This window comes from Prunus persica, chromosome G2 (assembly GCF_000346465.2).
Source record: "Prunus persica cultivar Lovell chromosome G2, Prunus_persica_NCBIv2, whole genome shotgun sequence".
In the NCBI taxonomy this organism is placed as follows: domain Eukaryota; kingdom Viridiplantae; phylum Streptophyta; class Magnoliopsida; order Rosales; family Rosaceae; genus Prunus; species Prunus persica.
In genome coordinates, this window is record NC_034010.1 from 9888786 (window position 1) to 9912355 (window position 23570).

A 23570-nucleotide genomic window follows, 5' to 3' on the forward strand; every position below is an offset into this window, starting at 1 on the left:
TCCCTAATTAATCAAATCAATTCCAAATCGGGGAGGAATAATTCCTTTCCATCTACGGAATTATTCCTCTGAAAGTCTAGCCTCCGAGACCACTATAAAAGGATGGCCACACACAAAGGGTAAGGTAAGCCTAAATTCCTACTAAAACTCTGTAGAAATAATTTCTCAAAAACCCCAGCCACCTCCTCTCTTTCTCTCTCTCTCACAAGGCTCCGGCCACCCGGTTTTTCTTGAATTACCCTACCTAACTTAGGCATCGACGGGCCTTTGGCCAACACCCCCCGGGTGTGGTCTTTTACTCCGATCTGTTTTGCAGGGAGAAAAAGAGGCGGAGAATACGAAGGAATCTTGGGCGAATATTCTCGTGGGGAAATTTGCTCCCACAATCCACATAAGCATTTATTTTTCCGATGGGGTCCCTTGTCATTGTCAGCTTCACTAGAGCTTGAATTGCCATAATCATATGCCAACTCTGTCATAGGTGGAATGTGTCTGATGGCGAAAAAAGCAATATGAAGCGAGGACTGATTGTTGTGTTCATATAGAACCGGTTGCCAAAAAACATTTGGTGAGCAACTGTGATTAATGAACCGTGATACGTTTCCAACATTCTTGGCACTTATGATTAGGCGATACGGGATGTTGTAATCCTCATTTATGTCATTAGAAGTCTCCTCTTCTAGTAGTCCTGGTTCATAATTCCACTTAAATGAGTCATAATTACGCCTGTATCAAAAATATATTCATCGTCTTCACCTGCATGCCCTCTCTGCTTTAACTTCACTTCATCAATAACTTCACCAGCATACTCACAAATAAAAGAACCAGCCCGAATAGAATCCCACGACCAGAGGCCCCAGCCCCTATCCTTTGTCTTAAACACTTCCAAGCGCAATTTTACACCAGTTTGGGATACTCGGTTTTTGCAGTTGGGAGAGCAAGGACATGTAGGACCACATTCATGTAACAATTGCTTTCGGCTGACTAGGATCCCATTGCCAGTATAAGGAAAAGAACCTCCATTTTTCTGAATGCAAGAGCAATTCATATCACCTGGGAGGCATGCATTATGGCAATTGCAGCCAAAAGAAGGCGGCATTAAAATGAAAGATTTAGAATATTTGAGTTTAGGAAAATAAGTGAAAGAAGCAAGCGCCTTCTCGTTATCAACCTCATTTACAAGGGAAACAGGTATAGATTCAGTCCCTGAAGTGAGATCTTGAAGAACAAGTCCAGCCCTTGACGAAAAACCATCCTTCCACTTACGAATAGTTTTCCAAACTGCGAAAGCACCAGGTTGCCCAGGCACCCTCACTAACTTGTACTTGAATATATTGCAACCAGATTTCCCCCTCTCTGTCCATGACTCATGGACTTTATATAGGCCATCATAGACATAGACCTTTGTTGTTGAATTAACCTCATCTCTCACACCCCGAATAACTCGTACTTCATTGCCATGATTCAAGCTTCTCTCAAGAGCAAGATTACCCCTTCCAAGCTTCTGATCAGCCACCTGCTTGTCTTTGTTGTTATTATTCCCACCCTGGCCACTATATATCAAGACATCGCTGTCCTCTGTGTCATCATCATACCCTCCTGAAGAGACAATGCTTAAGGCCACTGGATCTTTTTCAGTCACCCTTCCTAGTCATGTAGTAAATTCCAGCCATTGACGGAGCATGCAATCCCACTGCGCACATTTCCATTCGGAAATAGAAAACGTCGCCAATCTCAACTCCAGGCACAACCCCAATTCTCCTTCTCATGTTCGTTCGAACCTTTTTGGTCATCAAAATGTTACCAGCTTTCAAATCTGCACGCTTAATAATCCCATTTTTAGATTCCTTGGCATCTTCAATTTGGCAGATCCTTCTCCGCAGTGCATCAAAATTCACAAGTACATAGTTAACCAACTCCCTATTACCATCTTCAACTTGAAATGGACTCATAACCGAAACAAAGTTCACTCCCGATCCATTGTTTGTTAATGAATCGCCATCTCCACTTTTCTTTTTCTCCTTTCGAGATGAACTAGCCTGCGGTCTTCTTTCATGATGAACTAGAACCTAGATGAGCATCAAAATACCCATCGTCATCTTCTGCCCCACCCAATGATGACCCTCTTTCTCCATTAGACTCCTCCGGAAAGTCATGGGGCAGTGCCCCAGATGGCGCGGGGGCTCTGTATGACCGAATTGGAGCAGCCATGGGACCCGTTGGTATCCTCATTGGGGAAGGACTATTGAGATTAGGTGAGGTTTGAGAGCCTTGTGGTTGAAATGGGTAAAATGGAGAATCCATTAGGGGTTTGGCCGAAGGGAGGCATGCACGGAAAGGGAGGGGCTTGAGACGCAGCTGGAAACACAGGCATCAAACTACGCAGAGGTTTAACATCCAAAATCCTTGACTTATCAAAACCAGCTGAAGGAGGAACGAAATTGTGGCTTGACCCTCCTTCCATTACAAACCCTTTTGTCTACAAAGCAACACAACAAACCCAACGAAACCCACTATTTCTGTTCCTAATTTCTCTTTCTTCAACTTCTGGATGCTTCTAATGGTTGTCTAAATCCCAATTCGTTTTTTTCAGAGAAAGCAAATTTCTCCCTCTAAACATGTTTCTCTGCAAGACAAGATTGCAAACGACGCTACACATCACTGAAAAGATTCATTATTTGAACAGGAAAGCAAAACTCAAGCTGAAATCCAAATATAATCAGATCTAGAAACATGGTAAACAAATCGGTCTTTGGCCAAAGTTGAAATATGAGTTAGAAAAATCAAAATCAAGCAGCAGTTTCTACATGCATGAACATTTGGGTAGGAAACCAGAAGCAAAAAACCATTCTTACCTCTTTGCCTGTTCCATTGATAGCTGGGTATTTCTCCGTTCGAGACTTTCAGGTACAGAGAGAGAGAGAGAGAGAGAGAGAGAGATAGCGCACTGCCGCAGTTCCTGTCTCTGCCTCTGTTCCTGGGTCTAACTTAAAACTGTCCTGTGCTTTGCCACATGGGGTCTGTTTAGGCCAAATTACATTTTTAGAAGTTCCCTTATTTTTCACCTGAATTTTAACTCTCTCTCAAATTTAGCTTTGAAATTAACTTTCTGTCTATGCCATCAAAAATAGAAAAAAAGATAAAGAAAACTTTTTTGTGTGTAGCACCTTGAATTTTGTTTAAAATATTAATAGATCTTGTGGGCAATTTTGGTATTTTAATAATATCAAAGATATGTGTCCTCAATTATAATAAGGAGTGAAAAAAATGTTTTGTTAAGAATAATAGACAAACAGCTGCCAGTTTTGTCTTAAGTGATTCTAAAGGAAATGTTAGCATTGTTTGTCATAATGGTTTTCCTATTGGTTATGGGTCTTGTATTACAAGCCGAAACTATTGCGTTAAGACATAATTTGCTTTGGGCAATAAGGTTAAATTATAATAAGTTCATTTTTAAAGTGATTCTAAGGTTTTAATTGATTTTTTCTTTTGAACACAAAAAATACTTGATTTTTTTCTAAGGTTAAATTATAATAACTACAAGGGAATGAGGCTTTCTTATAAGGATTCAAACTTGATACCACTAGTTTGCAAGTCAATACCCTTTTAAACTGGGCACCACCTTATTGGCTTTAATTGATATTTAAATTGTAGAGAAACTAACAAAATTTTGTGGAGTAAGGATATCATAAAATCGTGCAGCGTTATCATCACATAGAGCCTATTTTGTATATTATCTATGAATAAAAAATATGTTGTTTTTCCCATGCCTTATTTATAATTAAAGTATAACCAAAGGTCGCTCTCTCATATGCGAGGAGAGCTGTGCAAAAAACCTAGGGTTTGCATTGTCTCACTTCTTTCCAGTCTTCTCCGTCATCCCTCTTCTTTAGTTTGCCGTCTCCAGCGCCTTGCATAGGCTGGGGTCTGGCTTTGGATCCCGCATGGGGCGATTTTGGTGTTGTGACGAGAGGCAGTCTCTGACGCCAGCACTAATTCCTTGGTGTGGTTCTCTACATGGTTGCTTTCTCCTCGCTGATGTGCTTTTCCTTCTAATGTGGTTTGGCAAAGAAGACAATCGCAATTAGGGATCTGTCTCCTGAAGTCGTGTAGACCGTCAGTACCTACACATTGAGAGTCTACAAAGGCTTTAGGACAGCGTCATAAAGTCTTTGACATGCTTCACCATACCAAGCTTTCTTCCATAACCATAATTTATTTTACTTTTATTTACCTATTATTTGTTTATTTAATTTTACTTTACCTTAAAAGACTTTCCAATTTGTTTTATGTATTATTTATATTATAAAGGGTTGTTTTTGGCTTTTACGACAAAAGGAAAATTATAATTTTTATAACAATTAGAGCCAACTAGATGCCTTAATGATTTACAAATTATCTAATTTTTTGTAAGAAAGGCCTATTAATGAAGACTTCAAAAGTAGACGGCTCTTAAGTCGTTGAATGGACCCCACAACATGTCCCTCAATAGAAGGAGACTATATATGTCCCAAACTATGCGATTTTGACAAAAGCAAATTCAAGTCCATAACTTGAACGAAGGCATAGTACCCATTAACTCTGCAATCCTGCCTAATCGATCATACCAGGGAGTTGAGGGGGCTAACAAACCTATGTCATACAAGTTCAAATATGTGTTGCCCATATCTGTCCTGCAACTCATATCTAAGATGAAATTCTAAATAAGGCTAACGGTTCCCATAACTTAGCTCACCATCCATGTATATTTCATTTACCTGCACTACAAGTCATATCTAACATAAAATTCTATACTAAGGCGAAGGCATCCCATAACCTAGCTCTCTATCCATATCTGTCTCCACAAAGCCCTCTTCCTCCTTAGCCAAGTCTCTCTTTGCCACCTCAAGATCTGCCTCTGTAACAGCTAGAGCAGCACTCCGCCTCTTCTTCTCACTATCCAAAATATCCACATCTTCTCTCAGTCTTTTCACTCTCCTTGCCCTTTCCAGGAACTTCTTCTTATCCAAAGCAGAGTGAACATGAGGCTCCAGCCACGCCAAGTCAAACCTGAACATCTCAACATCCTCCCATAAACTTTGCAGGCGCACGCAGGCGTCCTCAGTCATATCCTTCACCCTTGTAGTCTTCAGAAAATGCAAGAGTTCCCCAAAAGCTGTGAATGCACATTCACTAACTTTACGATTTCTCTTATGTAGACACTCGATCAACGAAGGATGCAACGAACAAACTTCCTCTAGCAGTGGAACAAAAGCTTTCTCTATTTTTCCTAAACCCATAAATTCCATAAGCTCACCGGTCAGCTCATTGCAAACTTTTTCAGAACTAAGTGTACCCAGGAAAGGAGGCTTCCGTTCAAAAGATGGTGTCATAGGTGCTGGTGAAGAGTCTGCAGCTTGCACAGAAATCATGCTTGAAGATTCCTGCCCTTTACGTTCTTTCTTTGTGGACTCCAAAGTTGCATAAACAGTACTTCCTTGCTCTCCAATGTTAACAAAGACCTCAACCTTGGCTTCAATAATACATATATCATTCACCAGATAACCTGCACTGCAGTCATAAAGCTCGCAAAGAGGCATGAATGATTTGTAGCCCCACTCCCTCCTTTCTTCTTTGAACTCTTTCGCAAAGCCTGTGAAAGAAAAATATCAAGGAACACAAAAGCCATAGTTAAGAATGCAAAGCCCATCACCAGGTAATTAATCAGGTAAAAACAAAGATCAAGAGAATATTGTTTGATGACATAGTTACACAAATTTAAAAAACCAAAACAAAAAATTATAAATGACAAGAAAACAGAGAACATGAAGAGCAAAGAGATACCCTGTGTCCGCTTTATTTTTGACTTGCTGCTGTCAAGTTGATTAACCAGGGTGAAGCTAAAGTGTGTATATCTAGCCAACCCTGGTGTCAATGTTGAAGCATCTGCAACACCCAAATACATGGACAACTGGTCTACGACATCAGATTCAGGGTCGTGTGATCCCTTTGGACGTATAAGGATCCGCCTGATAAAAAAACCAACCAAACCCAGTAAAAATCTCAATAACAGAAATTATGGCCCGAGTTTGAAACTTGAGCTTGTTACTTAAACAGCCATGGTTGAATGAAAGCAATAGCTACATCAAAACTTTCCTTTTACGATTTGAGCTTCAAAATGCCATTTTTGAAGATGGGTTTTTTCTCAGATCCCAAAAAAAGAAAAGAAAAAAAAAAAAGAACAAATGGGTCTTCTAGGAATGGCAACATAAAATAAAACGTACCATTTGAAGCCACCGATGGTGAAAACGTCGGAGTAATGTTTGTCGGTCTTGAGCTTAGAGAAGTTGTCGATGACCCATGTGAATGTCCCAGACACAACATCTTCCTCGTCCTTCTTGTTCTTCATTCTAAAGTGACAACAATTCCAAATAAAACCCATAAATCAGAACCCAAAAAATAAAAACAAAAAGTGCCCACAACACCGAGTAATATCACACTAAACGAACGATGTTTAAGACTTGAGAGACTTGCCTTTTTTCCACTCTACAAGCCTAGGATCCCAGAGAGAGAGAGAGAGAGAGAGAGAGAGAGAGAGAGAGAGAGAGAGTTTGGATGAAAAGAAATTGGAAAAACCCAACAAAGCCACAGCACTACTACAGTGGCACTTGATGCAGTGAAAGGCTCCAACTTTATTTGTCCGCAAAGCATTATGGGGCTTTTTCATTTTTATTTTTACTTTTAAAGGTCAAAATGGTGTCTTTTTTTAATATTTAAAAAACATACTGATAGAGTTGTTTTTTTTTTTTTTCCAAAATTTATCTTATATTCTTTTAAAGTTTTAAAATGATTTTGCTGAGTATAGTACTTAACTTAAGTTTGAAGAATAATTAGACTTTAATGTTTAAAAGGATTTCTATATATAAAATTAAAGAAAAATACTTGACTCCTTACATATAAAGAGCATTTTCTTTTTAGAATTTGACATGTGTCTATAAACTTTTTTGTTCTTTATATGTGAGTGTATGAGTTTGTAGTAGACAGAGATAAAGTTTGGTTGAAATATCATTGACAATAGTATTTGAATAAATAAGGAAAAAAAACCCAAAAAAAATTATGTGATATGGTTATGCTAGAGAGAGAGAGAGAGAGAGAGAGAGAGAGAGAGAATCCTGCTCTGAAGGCCCATAAATAACATTGGCATGTCTTAAATGTATTGTAGCCAATTAAAGCCTGCCTGAGTCCTCGCCAGGCCAAGCAGCTTAAGAGACGGACTCACAGTGCGGTCATTGAGGTCAAACGATCTCATGGAAGCCATGGAAATAGGCTTGGAAGTCCACTTGAGCTGGCTGTGTGACCCCTTGAACTGCCTTCCAAATGCTTGATATTTTGCCTAAGAGGAAGAGGGAGGAAGCTGGGCACAAGAGGAAGAAGAAGCAGCACAACGCGCTTCTGTTTGTTTTAAAACACCTTGGACAAAACGGCGTCGTTTTGGCCTAAGAAAATTTTTTAAATAAAAAACCCTTCTGTATCCCTCCATTTTCCCACGTCTGTTTCCTAAGCAGAGAGTCATAGGTTCAACCCCTACTTGGTGCATTTTCTTTTTAATCTTTTTAACCAGTTTTGTTGTTGGAATCAGTCAGTCAACTTTGTTCCATTTATTAGTATTTCTTCCTTCCAAATTCCAATGACTGGCTTAGAAATTAGAATCCATGAATGCTGAGCTTTACTTGTAAGTTTATCTATGGATGACCACAACATGGTTTTATCACCACTATTTAACACTTAAGAATTTCTCCACACAAACAAAAAAAAAAAAAAAAACTTATTTTTCTTCATTGTAATTAGAACAAAATGCAGTAACCAACAGATTAGAACCAAATGTGCATGCAAAATATCTGACCCAATAAAATTTTGGCTTGTTTTTCTAACAGTGCTAAAACCAATATTCAAAAAAGTCTAAACAATAGAATTTTGGCTTGAAATTTTACGAATTGAAATTACTCAAAAACATACATAAAAAAATGACAAATCGAAATCATTCACAGTATATTTGTCCAAGAAATGAATGAAATTTGAAAGAGAAAAAATAGATAAGAAAAATAATCCATTCTTAAATTTTCTTTGAAACATTTACACTATGACCCTATGACGTTCGGATCCTGAGTCCGTCACTGAGCTAAGATATTTCTAATTCCATGCAAACCACATTCATGGTGGTTTGAGTATCTTTTAACCATTTTAGTGAAAATTTGGATTCCACTATCACATTATCACTGATAACACAACCTGTCCGCAAAAGGTAGCCAGCTAGCTAGCTCTTCACGTGATGCTTGAAATAATATGATGAAACAAAACAAACTAAACAAAAAAAAAAAAAAAAAAACTAGACTTAGCCTAATGCGCAGTATTGGAATTTTATGCCCCAAATCTAAATTTGGGGTCAGTCCACAAAAAAAACGCTCATACTATAATGAGTGGTAAGTTATAAGGGGTTCACTTTATAGCCATCAGATCCATCCCATGGTTGAACTATTATGCTACAATCGGGTTGAAATTACCCATACCAAAAGATGCAATCCGAAAGTGCAAAGCACGCTCTCTCATCCTGGTTGACCCTCCTTCCTCGAAAGCCACCCACTCTGCAATATGTTCTTCTTGTATCTCTCGCTCTCGCCATCTCTGGTTTAAGATTATCAAAGAACCAAACTCCATTCGGCAAATATCTTGCAACCAACACAGACATAGAGGGTTTTGAGTCTTTTGTTATTATTGACACTTTATCACCCCAAAAGTTTATTTTCTGACACCCAACTCCAGCTCGCCAGCCATCTCCCTGCTGTCCAATCCAATTCTCCACCCATCCATCGTCATAACCCAGCTCTACTCAAATTCGGAACCCTAGTTTGACCTAGCCAAGCCGCCGTAACTCACGACCTTTGTTGTCGACCTCCACTGCGAAGCCACTATCGCGACTCCACAACTAAGCCACAGTCGCGAACTCCGTCGTCGTTCTCCAAAGCGGTGAGTTCTGATATTGGTTTTGTACTTTGTCTGTTATAAATTCATTGATCCCCTTTTCTTATTATTGCAACAGTAGGGGCATTCATGGGCTCCAATTTTTGCTACAGTCCTCTCTCTCCCTCTCCTTCTCTGTAAGTCCTCTTCTTCTCCCTCTTCAAATTTCAGTAATCCTTCGTACCACTGACCTGAAACACCTACATCTCTGGTTCTCTTCTTCTTCATGTCATTCAATTTCAATTTTTTTTTCCTTTATAAATTCTACTTTAGGGATTTAGGAATTAGGGATTCAGTTGGGTTAATTTTCGAAATTCTAATTTAGGGATTCATTCAATGCCTAATTTATGAGCTGTGGCTTTATGAATTATCAAGTGGACTACTTATTTTTAATTGATCATTGATAATGGTATTATTGTAGTTTTTAATTGATCTTTGCATATTTCAGATTTTAGCCTTATAATTTTAGTGGCTGGGTGTGTAGACATGTTATTAAATTCTTCTAGTATTAATGGAAGTTGTGTTACTAAATTACCAGTACCTACGCTCTTGGTTGACATGGTTGTTCTGAATTGTAAGATTAGCTTACTATTCGATGGACCCACTTGCTGATATTAGGAAATAGAGTTATTAATTGAAATGAATGGGAATGTGCTTGTTTCTTATGCTATTAGATTTTGTGAGAGTGTGATGCTAATCAGCCATTGAAATACACATCTTTTGGTGTTAATATTTGAAGTATTGGAACATGGGAAAGTTGAAAACAGGCATCTTCATGAGATGCTTGAGCAAAATTTAAAGTATTGCAAGAGCATTAAGTAGACCCCCCTTCGTATGGCTTGCTATAAAATGTAACATATGGATCTGCATTCCTTGTTCTAAAGATGCCCCTGTCGATTATTTGTTTCAATTCATGATTCTCTTACACCTATATAGAAACATAGGATTGGTTTGTTTTTATTTTATCAGGAATTGTTTGTTTTTTAGGAAATGGAGAATATTGGACTGCTTCAGAAAATTTTGGTTGTTCTATTCACTACTGCCTTCTTTAGGAAGCTTATATATAGTACATGTGGAGCTTCTTGAGTCAGACAATTCCACATTGCCCCATTTTTTGCCAAACCATCTGAAGATTTTTTAATGGTTCTTTTTGTTCCCAATCATGTTCCCGTAATATCACTTTGTATAGGAATAGTTACTTTTCTTCAATCTTATCAGATTGGAATGCAGCTGTGTTTTAGTTTCATTGTTCTGTGTATTGCTATTATGGATGTTGTAGTTGTATCTGGTTCTGTATTGATGTTATGGATGTTGTTTGGATATATTGATTATTGGTTGGTTGATTAAGTTCACCCCTTGAGGTGTTTTGATGTTTGGTTATGTCCCTCTTATGTAATTTAACAGTTTCTTTGTGCTTCATGTGTTCCACATTTTCCAATTTTCTCTTCTTGTGTTCTAGGTTAGGAAGCTCTTTGCCAATTAGTATGAGTTTCTTAGGTCTTTTAGTGATTGCGTTTTTCTTGTCTCAGTTTCTGTTTTGTTTTTTGGGTCTTTGTTTCTCCTTTTCGCTAATTTCTTGTTTTGCCATCTCTTTTGCAGGCTTTTTTTTTTTTTAATCACAGTTGGACCTAGATTTTTGAGTTATGGAAGACTGTTGTCATTGAGAACTATCATTAATTTGGCATGGGACAACATTCCATTTTGTCACAAGAAGTGTGCTGTAATTATATGAAAAAAAACATGTAACTGAGGAATTATATATTTTAGTCTTGTAATTTAGTCCTCATTCAATGAAATTGAGTTCAATTTACTTGAGAAATTTCAGTCTTGAATTTGTTCTTTTTATATTCGCAAGTGTGTGCAATAGAAAAATCCTTCTTTTTCACAGAACATTGGAAAAATACTTTTACTTATATTATACATTGAAGAGAGAACATTGTATACATTGTGTATTCTGCCCCTGTATTGCCGTTATATTGTCTTCCGATTGTTCTCTTATTGCTGCCATATTACTTTTTTCACCTATGTATTGGCAATTATAAAGTTGAAGTTGGACATCAGGTGTATGTATTGTCATCTAATTGTCGTTATATTGTCTTTCTATTGCTCCCGTATTGCTATCATATCAATTTTTTCATCTCTGTATTGGCAATTATAAAGTTGAAGATGAATATCAGGTTTACGTATTGCCATATGATTGCTGTTATATTGTCTTTGCTCTATTATTGTTGCCATATCAATTTTTTCAACTCTTTCTTGGAAATTATAAAGTTGAAGTTAGACATTAGATTTACGTAGTGTATTCTTTTAGAGCGTAGAGAATGTCACAATGAGTTCCTACTAATTTTCGGTGTATTTTTTGGATTTTTATTTCATTTATTATGAATTTTGTAAGTTAAATCCTAGAAAATTATTAAATGGTATGGAGTGACACATGATGGATTTTTATTTAATTTATTATTATTAAAAAGTAATATAATAATATTTTAGGGTACATAAAAATATAATAACAATTTAGGATAAAAAGTAAGAGAATAATAATTTAATAATAATTTAAGATTAATAACAATATAATAACAATTTAGGGTAAAAGGTAATATAATAATCATTTGGGGTAAATATTAATATTATAATAATTCACAGTAAAACAAAATATAATAATATTTTAGGGTAAATAACAATATAATAACAATTTAGGATAAAAAGTAATATAATAATAATTTAGGGTAAATAATAATATAAGAATAATTTAGGCTTCCATAATTATAAGGAGTTTGTAGTAATTTTCGGTATATTTTTCTGATTTTTAATTTTTAATTTTATAATTTTATAAGATAAATTTGGAAAAAGTAAACAAAATGACATGTGCCTGCTCCCCTTTCAGCTGCAGCCACGTGTGATTCCCTATAATTTATTTTTTTATTTCACTTCTAAAATTCATAACAAATAAATTAAAAAACCAAAAAATATACCGAAAAGTCCTACAAAATCCTTGTGATATTCTCTACACTATCAAGCTACAAAAATACAATTTCACTCAGAAAAATATAAATTGATGACAAAAACTCACATTTATTTCTCAACGATTTAAAACACTAGTTGATGCTCGATAATATAACACTCATGTTCTTTGATTCGAGGCTTACTATGGACATAAATATGTGAAATCATGATTTTAGACTTCCATAGTCAAAGATAATGTCGTAAGGAGTTTTTAACAATTTTCGGTGTATTTTTCTGATTTTTAATTAATTTTTAATGATTTTTTAAAGATAAACTTGAAAAAAAAATAAACAAAATGACATGTGGCGCAATCGTACGACGCCACCTGTCAAAAACAATGACTGCTCTCCTTTCAGCTGCAACCAGGTGTGATTCTCTATAATTTAATATTATTTTTCATGGATTTCATTTCTAAAATTCATTAAAAATTAAAAAAATACATAGAAAATTGATACAAACTTCTTACAACATTGTCTTTGACTATGGATTCTAAAATCATGATTCCACATATTTATGTTCATGGTAATTATCGAATCAAAGAACATGAGTGTTATGCTATAAAACATACTTAAGTATTTTGGTTTGTTTTAAAATAAAGTTGAGTTTTTGTTATCATTTTCAAATTTTATAAGTCAAAATTATGTTTTTGGAGTTTCAGGTCATAGGGAATGTCACAAGAAGTTCGTATCAATTTTCGGTGTATTTTTTAGATTTGTATTTAATTTATTATCAATTTTATAACTTAAATCCTAGAAAAATAGTATTAAATTGTGTGGGGCGACACATGGCGGAAGCTGAATGGGGCGCAGTCAGTGTGTCTGATGGCTGTCCCCCTGTCAATGCGTCACGTGTCAGTTTTGATACTTTTATCAAATTTATGTTTAAAAATTCATAAAAAATTGATTAAATATCAGAAAAATACACCGAAAATTGCTACAAACTCCTGATAACATTATCTTCGATTATAAAGGTCTTAAATCATGATTCCACATATTTGAGTTCTTGGTAAGCGTTAAAATCAAAGAACACGAGTGTTATGTTATAGAACATAATTTAGTGTTTTGGTTTGTTTTGAAACAAAGTTGAGTTTTGGTTATCATTTTCAAATTTTATATGTCAAAATTATATTTTTCAAGTTTGAGGGCGTAGATAATGTCACAAGAAGTTCATACCAATTTTCGGTGTATTTTCTGGATTTGGATTTAATTTATTATCAATTTTATAAGTTAAATCCTAGAAAAATAGTATTAAATCGTGTGGGGCGACACATGGCGGAAGTTGAATGGGGCGCAGTCAGTGTGTCTGATGGCTGTCCTCCTGTCAATGCGCCACGTGTCAGTTTTAGATACTTTTATCAAATTTATGTTTAAAAATTCATAAAAAATTGATTAAATATCATAAAAATACACCGAAAATTGCTACAAACTCCTGATAACATTATCTTCGATTATAAAGGTCTTAAATCATGATTCCACATATTTGAGTTCTTGGTATGCGTTAAAATCAAAGAACATGAGTGTTATGTTATATAACATAATTTAATGTTTTGGTTTGTTTTGAAATAAAGTTGAGTTTTTGTTATCATTTTCAAATTTTATAAGTCAAAATTATATTTTTGGAGGTTGAGGGCGTAGGGAATGTCACAAGAAGTTCGTAACATTTTTCGGTGTATTTTTTGGATTTGTATTTAATTTATTATCAATTTTATAAGTTAAATCTTAGAAAAAATAGAATTAAATCATGTGGGGCGACACATGGAGGAAGCTGAATGGGGCGCAGTCAGTGTGTCTCAACGAATTTATTACTTTTTCTTAAAAAATTCATAACTAAATACACAAAAATCACAATAATATTTCGAAAATTGCTACGAACTCATTGAGACTTCATCTTCCTACTGAATTCCATGTTTCATGATTACGCTACATTAGTATTTTATTATTATATATCCTAAATTATTATTATTATTATTATTATATTACTTTTTAGACATTTGTTAATTATATTTACTCCAAATTTTTATTTTTATTTTTATTTTACGTGTGAATAGACCATTTTTGGTGCTAATCAGTTTCTCTCTTCTTCAATTTTTTTTTCTTTTTTAGGGTTAAGGGATGTTTTGAAAAATAAAATGGAAATATACAAGCCATCCATTCTACAACATCAGGAAAAAATTATTAAAAGTCATTCATTGTTCAAGTTTTGCTTAAGAAACGTGTAACCAAATCGTTTGAGATATGCTAAGTGGGAAAATGTCATTCCCAAGCCTCGGTGAAAAGACACCTACTCACTTCATGCATGCCTTTTCGTTTACCAAATATTAAGATTGCAGTTGTGCAAAATATCTGTGTCAGTAAAATGTCATTCGTAGCCGTATATGATGTCAGTAATCATTCTACTATATAATATATATTATACATTTATATATAAAATGGCTTATGACAGCACAAACATCAGACAAAATAGATTAAAACTCAACATTTAAACAACATTTGTACAACGTAGCCAGCCAACCTAAAACTAAAGAGAAGCAAGTCCACAATGCATAAAAACCGTAAAAACATACTACAACTAATTATGAGGGTATGGATTTCCTGGCACAACATACACACGCATCATCTTGAACCAAAAAACTCTCTCACGGTGCCATTTTCATCGATTGCAACAAGTCCAGAAGGCAGGATTGATCTTTTCTTCAGTAGGCCAGCCTTGAATAATAAAACACCATTCGTTGTTGTTACAAGCGCTGCAGTGATTGAACTTAATCTTCCCATAGTAAAACATATCTACGATATGTCTTGCAACAGAGAAAACTCGGCTTAATCTTCGTCTTAAAGCATCCCTGGTTCCTTTTATATCAATGTTGTTACGTTGATTCAAAGAACACAAGAATTCTAATGCATCCTCTTTTGACTGACCAATTCCGAACATGCCAAGTAGTCCAACTAGATATGCCGCTTCCATATGGCCTGTCGTGGCTGCAATGCGCATCCCATTCAACGCTTCCACATTACCCTGCAAGAAAAACACTTCGAACGCTTCTCTAAATATCGACTCAGGGTTCTCGCAAGCCCTGCTTTGTTGTAAGAAATGCTGGACCGCAGGATTGGCATGGCACCAGCTAGGATGGTCTAGGTACTTTGCCATTGAAATGGTGTTCCACACTTGTGGAGTGTTTGCCAACGTATGGAACAATGGGCACGCAGATGCCATACAGAAGAGATCTTCCGATGATTAGGTTGCCACGTATAACATCACTTTAAACCAAGCTAACTCCGGGATGAAGGCTGGGGACATATCCGAATGGAGATGCTTCCTTCTCTTTCCTCCGAGTATAGTGAAATGTTTCAAATTCATTGAAATGTTTTTGGAATGGAACGATTTGAGGAGTGGAAGAGGGGAGAAATGAGAATATATGAGGTTTTGATTTTGTTTTAGCCTCTGTTTGTAGTGTTTTGAAAAGGTGTTTTCACTTTGGGTTTTTCCAAGTTGACCCTTTTTAAAGAAACTGAACCCAACACCCTAAAACTCAAGACAAGAGAAGGAAAAACGTCATCAAAATGTAAAGAGAGTCAGACAGTCAAAAAGTCAATTAATAACCTATTTGCATAGCCATTTTTAGGATTTTCCTGCCATCAAATTCATTGATACAAATGTGATGGATTACTGACTAGTCACAGAAGGTCCCATCAGATACTTTTTCATTTTCCCACACCAAAACTACCCCTAGTAATGTTATTAAAATGGAACCAATGATGATGGATTCTTATCCAACTAGTTGCCTTAATGAAATATAAATAAAATAATATATTTAAAGCAGTGTCCCCTCAATTTTCAGATTAATATTTGGTAGTGAAATATTATATTGCTTTACAGGGTAAAAGGTGTCACAATTCTGACGGTACATGTGTCCATATCGTGACCAACCCACCCACACACATAAAAGAAGGATATAATTCGATTTGGGCAGAGATGAGAGAGAGCTGAGTGAGAAGTTTAGGGTTATGAGTGAAAGGGTATGACTGAGAACTATGAGCGAGAAGGTATGAGTCCGAAAAGGTTTCAGTGAGAAGATCTGAGTGAGAAGAGGTACAAGTGAGAAGATTCAACATGTCTTCCTCTTCATCTCCTGCTCAAACAAAGAGGTGTCAGTATTGTGGAGCTGCAATGGTGCTTCGGGTTTCAAAATCAGATAAAAATCGAGGGAAGTCATTTTGAAAGTGTCTAACCTCCTATGTAAGTTTTCATTTCCAGAATATTTATGTGGGTGAAAAAAACCTAGGTCTAACTCTGATAGAATTATTTTGCATATATGATGCCTGCAATTAGGGAGCCACCAGTTGTAATGGATTCGAATGGGTTGATGTAACCTCCGCTGAAGCAGAACAGCAAGATGACACGTATGATGCTACAGTGCTGAATATGCTGAAGTCCATTAAGGACTTGGTATTAGTTTTATTACTTGTATCAATTGTTATATTATTATTTTTTTAAATACCAATTAAGTGCACGGTTTCAAGGATTGTAAAAGTTCTCCCCAAAAAGACATGTTGCACGCACCACCAATGAGTTTTCAAACCCATTTTGTAATTTTTGTTCTTGAAATTGGTGGATTGGCATTGAGTTTAAATTATTGTTTGAAACAAAAGCATTTATTTGTCTGAAACCCAGCAAAAACTTTCTAAGACTGAGTTTAAAAAAATAAAGTCATATGAAGACGATAAAATCACAATATAGGGCCAATACGATGCAATAATAAGACAATACATATTTTTGAAAATTGCATAATTATTCAGTGTATATAGATTGTTTATTTGCATATAATTAAAGTTTATTGATTGTTTACTGCATGTATATCGCATGATATTGAATGTTTATTGAAGGTTTATTGATTGTTTGCTGCATGTATTTCGCATGTTATTGTTCCGATATTGAATGTTTATTGAAGGTTTATTGATTGTTTATATGTTTATTGAAGGTTTATTGATTGTTTACTGCATGTATTTCGCATGTTATTGAACCGATATTGAATGATTATTGAAGGTTTACTGATTGTTTACATATTTATTGAAGGTTTATTGATTGTTAACTGCATGTATTTCGCATGTTATTGAACCGATATTGAATGATTATTGAAGGTTTACTGATTGTTTACATATTTATTGAAGGTTTATTGATTGTTAACTGCATGTATTTCGCATGTTATTGAACCGATATTGAATGATTATTGAAGGTTTATTGATTGTTTACATGTTTATTGAAGGTTTATTGATTGTTAACTGCATGTATTTCACATGTTATTGAACCAATATTGAATGTTTATTGAAGGTTTATTGATTTTTTACATGTTTATTGAAGGTTTATTGATTGTTAACTGCATGTATTTCGCATGTTATTGAACATATATTGAATATTTATTGAAGGTTTATTGATTGTTTACTGCATGTATATCGCATGTTATTGCTCCAATATTGCATGTTTATTGGGGGCAAAAGTACCACTCAAGTAAGATTTAAGGAGTTAGATTTAAAGAGAGAAACGGTCCTTATTCTTTCTTTTAGAGGAAGAACAACTGTTAAGTAGAATTTCCTATTCAATACGACTTCCTTATGGTTAGTGCAATTGGGGAGTGATGTATGTTGCATGTCTATTACATGTATATTGCATATTTATTGCTTGTCTGTTGTGTGTATATTGCTTGTCTGTTGCCTGTGTATTGTTGTTTATTTTCTTCGTAAGCAATAAACAATCAATACACACGCAATAAATGTACGATATGCACGCAATAGACAAGCAATATAGACGCAACTGACATGCAATATACACGCACCAATATACATTACTTTTATGGAACATAATTTAGTGTTTTAGTTTGTTTTGAAACAAAGTTGAGTTTTTGTTATCATTTTCAGATTTTATAAGTCAAAATTATATTTTTGGAGTTTTGGGGCGTAAAGAATCTCACAAGGAGTTCCTACCAATTTTCGGTGAATTTTTTGGATTTGTATTTAATTTATTATGAATTTTGTAAGTTAAATCCTTTAAATTATTATTAAATGGTATGGAGTGACATATGACGAAAGTTGAATGGGCGCGATCAGTGTGGCTGACTGACTGTCCTCCAGTGATTGGACCACTGTCCATTTTGATCCTTCTTTTGTTTTGTTTTTTATAAAAAAATTCGTAAATAAATAATTAAAAATCAGAAAAATACATTAAAAATTGTTACAAACTCCTTATGGCATTATCTTCAATTACAAGGGCAATTGGGGCAATACAAAGGCAATTAAGGGTAATACAATACAATACAAAGGCAATTAGGGCAATACAAAGGCAATTGGAGGCTATATAATGGCAATACTAGGGCAATAGGAGGCTATACATTGGCAATACGAAAACTCCAATAGTCCATCTTAGAGAGAGAGAGAGAGAGAGAGAGAGAGAGAGAGAGAGAGAGAGAGAGAGAGAGAGAGAGAGGAGGGTGGAATACAGGGACATAATACACAACGTATACAATGTTCTCTCTTCAATGTATAATATAAGTAAAAGTAATTTTCCATTGTTCTTTGAAAAAAAAAAGTATGTTTCTATTGCACACACTTGCGAATATAAAAAGAACAGATTCAAGACTGAAATTTCTCAAGTAAATTGAACTCAATTTCATTGAATGAGGACTAAATTACATGACTAAAATATAGTTCCTCAATTACATATTTTTTTTCCATATAATTACAGCACACTTCCTGTGACAGAATGGAATGTTGTCCCATGCCAAATTGATGATGGTTCTCAATGACAACAATCTTCCATAAGTCAAAAATCTAGGTCCAACTGTCATTAAAAAAAAAAAAAAACCTGTAGAAGAGATGGCAAAACAAGAAATTAGCAAAAAGGAGAAACAAAGACCAAAAAAACAAAATAGAAACTGAGACAAGAAAACCGCAATCAGAAACTAAAAGACCTAAGAAACTCATACTAACAGGCAAATAGCTTCCTAACCTAGAACACCAGCAAGAGAAAATCGGAAAAAGTGGAACACATAAAGCACAAAGAAAATGTTAAACTAAATAAGAGGGACATAACCAAACATCAAAACACCTCAAAGGGTGAACTTAATCAACCAACCAATAATCAATATAACCAAACAACATCCATAACATCAATACAGAACCAGATACAACTACAACATCCATAATAGCAATACACAGAACAATGAAACTAAAAAACAGCTGCATTCCAATCCAATAAGATTGAAGAAAAATAACTATTCCTGTACAAAGTGATATTACGGGAACATTATTAGGAACAAAAAGAACCATTAAAAAATCATCAGATGGTTTGGCAAAAAATGGGGCAGTGTGGAATTGTTTGACTCAAGAAGCTCCACATGTACTTTATATAAGCTTCCCAAAGAAGGCAGTAGTGAATAGAACAACCAAAATTTTCTGAAGCAGTCCAATATTCTCCATTTTCTAAAAAACAATCTTTTTTCAACTGATGCATTGATGTCCTTAAATTTAGTGATAAATCTAGTATATATATCAGAGTCAGCTAGGAGAGAAAAGGTTCAGACAACAACTGCTGCCTTCCTCCTCTTCAAATCTTTTTCTTATTTTCTAAACTAAGGTTTCTGAGCAACATAGAAAGGTGTTTGTATTCGGGTCCTTCCTCAGTGCAAGGAAAAACCTAGACAAAGGAGATTCTGGGGTTGTTTTATCCTGGGGACGTAGTGGCATTTCCAGAACTGCTTGCACTAATTGGGCAAAGCCGCGAAACGTTTTAAAGAAAGCGACTTTGTACGCGACTCATCCCAAGAATCGTTCACAGCTTCACAACGAATTTTTCCGGGTAATATTGTTCTTTTAATTTTCTCTACTTCAACACATCCTGACCTAAATACTATAGGCTTGTATGCGATAATCTCTTGTTGATGAGCTTAAGTCAATTTCTATGTACTCATAACTTGGATAGGAAGACTAGTGGTGGATTCAAAGGCTCTAACACCTCTCAATCTTTGTTTCACAACTTTTTGATTGCTGTCAGTGTTTAATTTTTGGTATTTTCATTTTACTTTCTTATTTCCATTTCAACAACAAAACCCCTCATTTCAAGTGCGTGTGTGGTGCTAGGATTCTGTCCTAGACCTTACCATTTGTTAGTTTGTTTTGTTTCCTTGTTTTTTCTTTTTTCCTGCATTCTAAGTAATTTAACTTGGAACCAAGTTACCATTCTCCGTGGGATCGACCTCGTATTTATATAAGCTATACTATAAACGGTTCGTGCACTTGCGAGAATTAAAGTTGCTATTTTTAATAACTCATTTTAGTTGTTAAGAATAGGACCAACAATATGTGCTACAATTAAAATTCAAGGCCTTGATGATGAGCAGATTAAGATGAGGCTATTCTCATTCAGTTTAAAAGATAAAGCTAAGTCTTGGTTATACTTTTTGCCTAATGCTTCAATTCATACTTAGGATGAGCTTTCTAATAAGTTTTTGCAGAAATTCTTTCCGGCTCAAAAGACTAACAAGATTAGAAAGGAAATTCTTGGTTTCACACAAAAGGAAGGAGAAGTTTTTCATGAACGTTAGGAGAGGTATAAGGAGATGGTAAGTTCTTGCCCACACCACAACATAGAGAGCTGGATGCAAATGCAATCTTTTTATGAAGGTTTGCTTGATTCCGAAAGGATGATGGTAAATGCAACAAGTGGAGGAGGACTGATGAACAAAACAGCAAATGAGGCTTTTACTCTCTTTGCATCTTTGAGCGCTAACTCTCAACAATGGAGCTACAATAGAGGAAGAGAAGCTCCTAAGAAAGCTGTGGTCTCTGAGGTAAGTATTAATAATGAGATTGCTGCAAAACTTGATGTTATGTGTTCTTTGCTTCAATAGGCAGTGATTAGCCCTCTAGGAAACAAAGTGGAAGTTCAAGACCAATCTTTTGCGGAGCACATGCTGGAACAAGCAAATGCCCTTCAAGCAAGGAATCCTCATAATGATCCTTATTCAAACACGTACAATCTAGGGTGGAAAAATCATCCTAATTTCAGATGGAGCAATAATTCAAATGTGCAACAATCTCAAGGACCTCCTCTAGGATTCCAAACATAACAAAGGCAATTCGAACAAACTCCCTAACAAGTGCAAAACAAAAGGGGTGATCAAATGGGAGAATTGCAAGAAATGTTCAAGAAGTTCATGGGGCAACAGATGCAAACCAATCAAAATCTTCAAAATGCAGTGAACAAACTAGAAGTTCAAGTTGGGCAGATTCATATTCGGAACTTTTCCGAGCCAAACGGAGGTAAATCCAAGGCATCATGAGCAAGTTAAAGCAGTGTACATCTTGAAAAGTGGTAAACAAGTTGATAATAAGGTTGGAGATGCCAATGAAGAGCAAGAAGATGGAGAAAACGTGGAGATCATTCAGCCACCACAAGGGCAGCCCACAGCTTTCAACAAACAGTCCCTCAATCCTTCTGGAAAGAGCAAAAGCCTTAAGCTATGATCTAATGCTAATCAAGTTCCAAATTCATCTAATGCTTTTAGGCCTATTGCACCCTTTCCAGCAAGTTATCAAAGTCAAAGAAAGATCAAGGCTTGGATGAGATGATGGAAACATTCAAGAAGGTGCAAATCAATATCCCATTGCTCAATGCTATTGCTCAGATACCAAAGTATGCAAAAATTTTGAAAGATCTATGCACTAACAAGAGGAGATTCAAAGAGCATGAACAAGTTGCATTGAGTGAACAGGTAAGTGCAGTCTTACAAAGAAAGCTACCTCCAAAGCTAAAGGATCCAGGTTCGTTTTCTATACCTTGCATTGTTGGTGATTTCAAGATTCCAAAAGCTTTGCTTAATCTCGGTGCATCCATTCACCTTATGCCATATCATGTTTATGAGAAACTTAACCTTGGTGAGTTGCAAGCCACAACTGTGAGCATTCAATTGGAAAATAGAACTATTCGGTACCCCATGGGCATTCTAGAAGACGTTTTGGTGAACGTAGAAGGTTTAATCTTGCCAGCTGATTTCTTAGTCTTGGAGATGGAAGAAGCACCAATTCCTGACAATGAATTGCCCCTCACCTTTGGTCGACCCTTTATGGCTACTACTAAGACCAAGATCGATATATAGCAAGGCACTCTCACCATGACTGTTAATGAAGAAACTGTTGCCTTCAAAGTGTTTGATGCCCTGAAGCCAAGATTGTTTTCAAATTGAAGTATTTGGCAATCCAGGGAAAGAGAGATTTGATGCCCTTCCATATTTAGTAGAATCATGCTTGCTGAAAAGAGGAGACAAGGAGGAGCAGGGGACTGCCCACATGTTCAATGCTACAATTCCTACACACAAGAAGGGGCTGCCCAAATTTGGACATGTGAATATTCCAATCATTCCTACAATTCATTGTGATTCTATTCATAAGCAAAAATGGAAAAGAAAAGCAGCAAGGAAGCAATGGAAAAGGAAAACAAGCTTGGTGAACTCTCTTGCATTACATGAGAGGTCGATTGAGCCCAAACACCCCCCTCATTCACTATAGAAAGTTTGGACGTCCGGCTAAAGACATGAAACTTAGTGCTTCTTGGGAGGCAACCCAAGGTGACGAGGAGAAGATAGAATGTGCGAGGAAGCCTACTTGCGTCCTAATCGCTTCAAAGGGGAGTTTTTCTTAACTCTAACCTTTGGTTATGTCTTTCCTTTATCTTCTTTCCTTTTATTTATGAGGAATTGCTTTTTCTTACACTCTAAACATTGAGGACAATATTTTGTTTAAGTTTGGGGGGAATGGTTTAGTTATGTTGTGTCAAATTGTCAAATTTTAATTTTTTTTTAGTGTGTTTAATGTCTAAAAACGTAGCATTTTGTGACTTGCTTTGTCATCCTTTCAAACACCTATGATAAGACTTGGATTTAATTATAATTTGGTTTTGAATAAATCATTCATCTTTGTTTAAGGTATTTGTGTGATTCAGAGTTAACTCTGTCTTGCATGCCATCCTTGCACTTATTGAGCACTTTGCCGAGTTAGTCCAATTTCTTGCTACTTGGAGACGTTATGCAATTCTACTTTTCTCATGATCTTGGTTTCGTACTCTAGAACTTATTTGAATATCCCATGAGACATTTTGTTGCCATACAATGCTTGGGAAGTGATTTAAGCCATGTTTGAACCGTTTGAGCCTTTCTAACCATCCCTCTACATGTATTCATCCCTAGTCAACCCATTTGAGCCTACGTTAAGCCTTTCTTTGTGTAAACCATTCCTACCATAATGAACCTCTGTTTTCTTATCCTTACTTATTCTATGAGCAATTACAGCTATCTTCAAAAGACTAAAGAATGCAAGGTTTTTGGAGCAAAAGTGAATCATTAGTGCCATAACCCAAGTGTCAAAATGAAATAAGTTTGGGGATATTGGTAACTAATCAAAAGAGGTAATGAAATGTGACCAATGTAGTCACGACCCTAGGGTGTTATAAAGAGAAGATCATGGTGATCTAGGGTAAAGAGCCACAAAATTAGGCCAAATAAACAAATATGAAGGTGCTGAAATTCT

The 23570-nt window shown here is 35.6% G+C and overlaps 1 protein-coding gene, 1 long non-coding RNA gene and 1 pseudogene across 3 annotated transcripts; 1 reads left to right on the top strand and 2 right to left on the bottom strand.

Annotated features, from left to right (window-relative positions):
- On the bottom strand, positions 1-3022 carry LOC18785700 (annotated as a pseudogene).
- On the bottom strand, positions 4428-6755 carry LOC18786149 (MATH domain and coiled-coil domain-containing protein At3g58370). 2 transcript variants are annotated; one of them, XM_020556318.1, is made up of 4 exons: positions 6514-6755; positions 6264-6389; positions 5824-6008; positions 4428-5632 (listed from the first exon to the last, which is right to left on the bottom strand). In XM_020556318.1, the coding sequence occupies exons 2-4, from the start codon at positions 6386-6388 to the stop codon at positions 4794-4796; spliced, it is 1149 nt and encodes a 382-aa protein (XP_020411907.1). In that variant the 5' UTR covers position 6389; positions 6514-6755; the 3' UTR covers positions 4428-4793. The 2 variants fall into 2 exon arrangements, with proteins under 2 accessions (XP_020411907.1, XP_020411906.1); XM_020556317.1 differs by lacking the exon at positions 6514-6755 and having other exon boundaries at positions 6264-6506.
- Positions 8350-10940, top strand: LOC109946990. Its single transcript, XR_002269987.1, has 3 exons — positions 8350-9003; positions 9077-9134; positions 10597-10940. It is a non-coding gene; the product is annotated as an uncharacterized LOC109946990 (long non-coding RNA).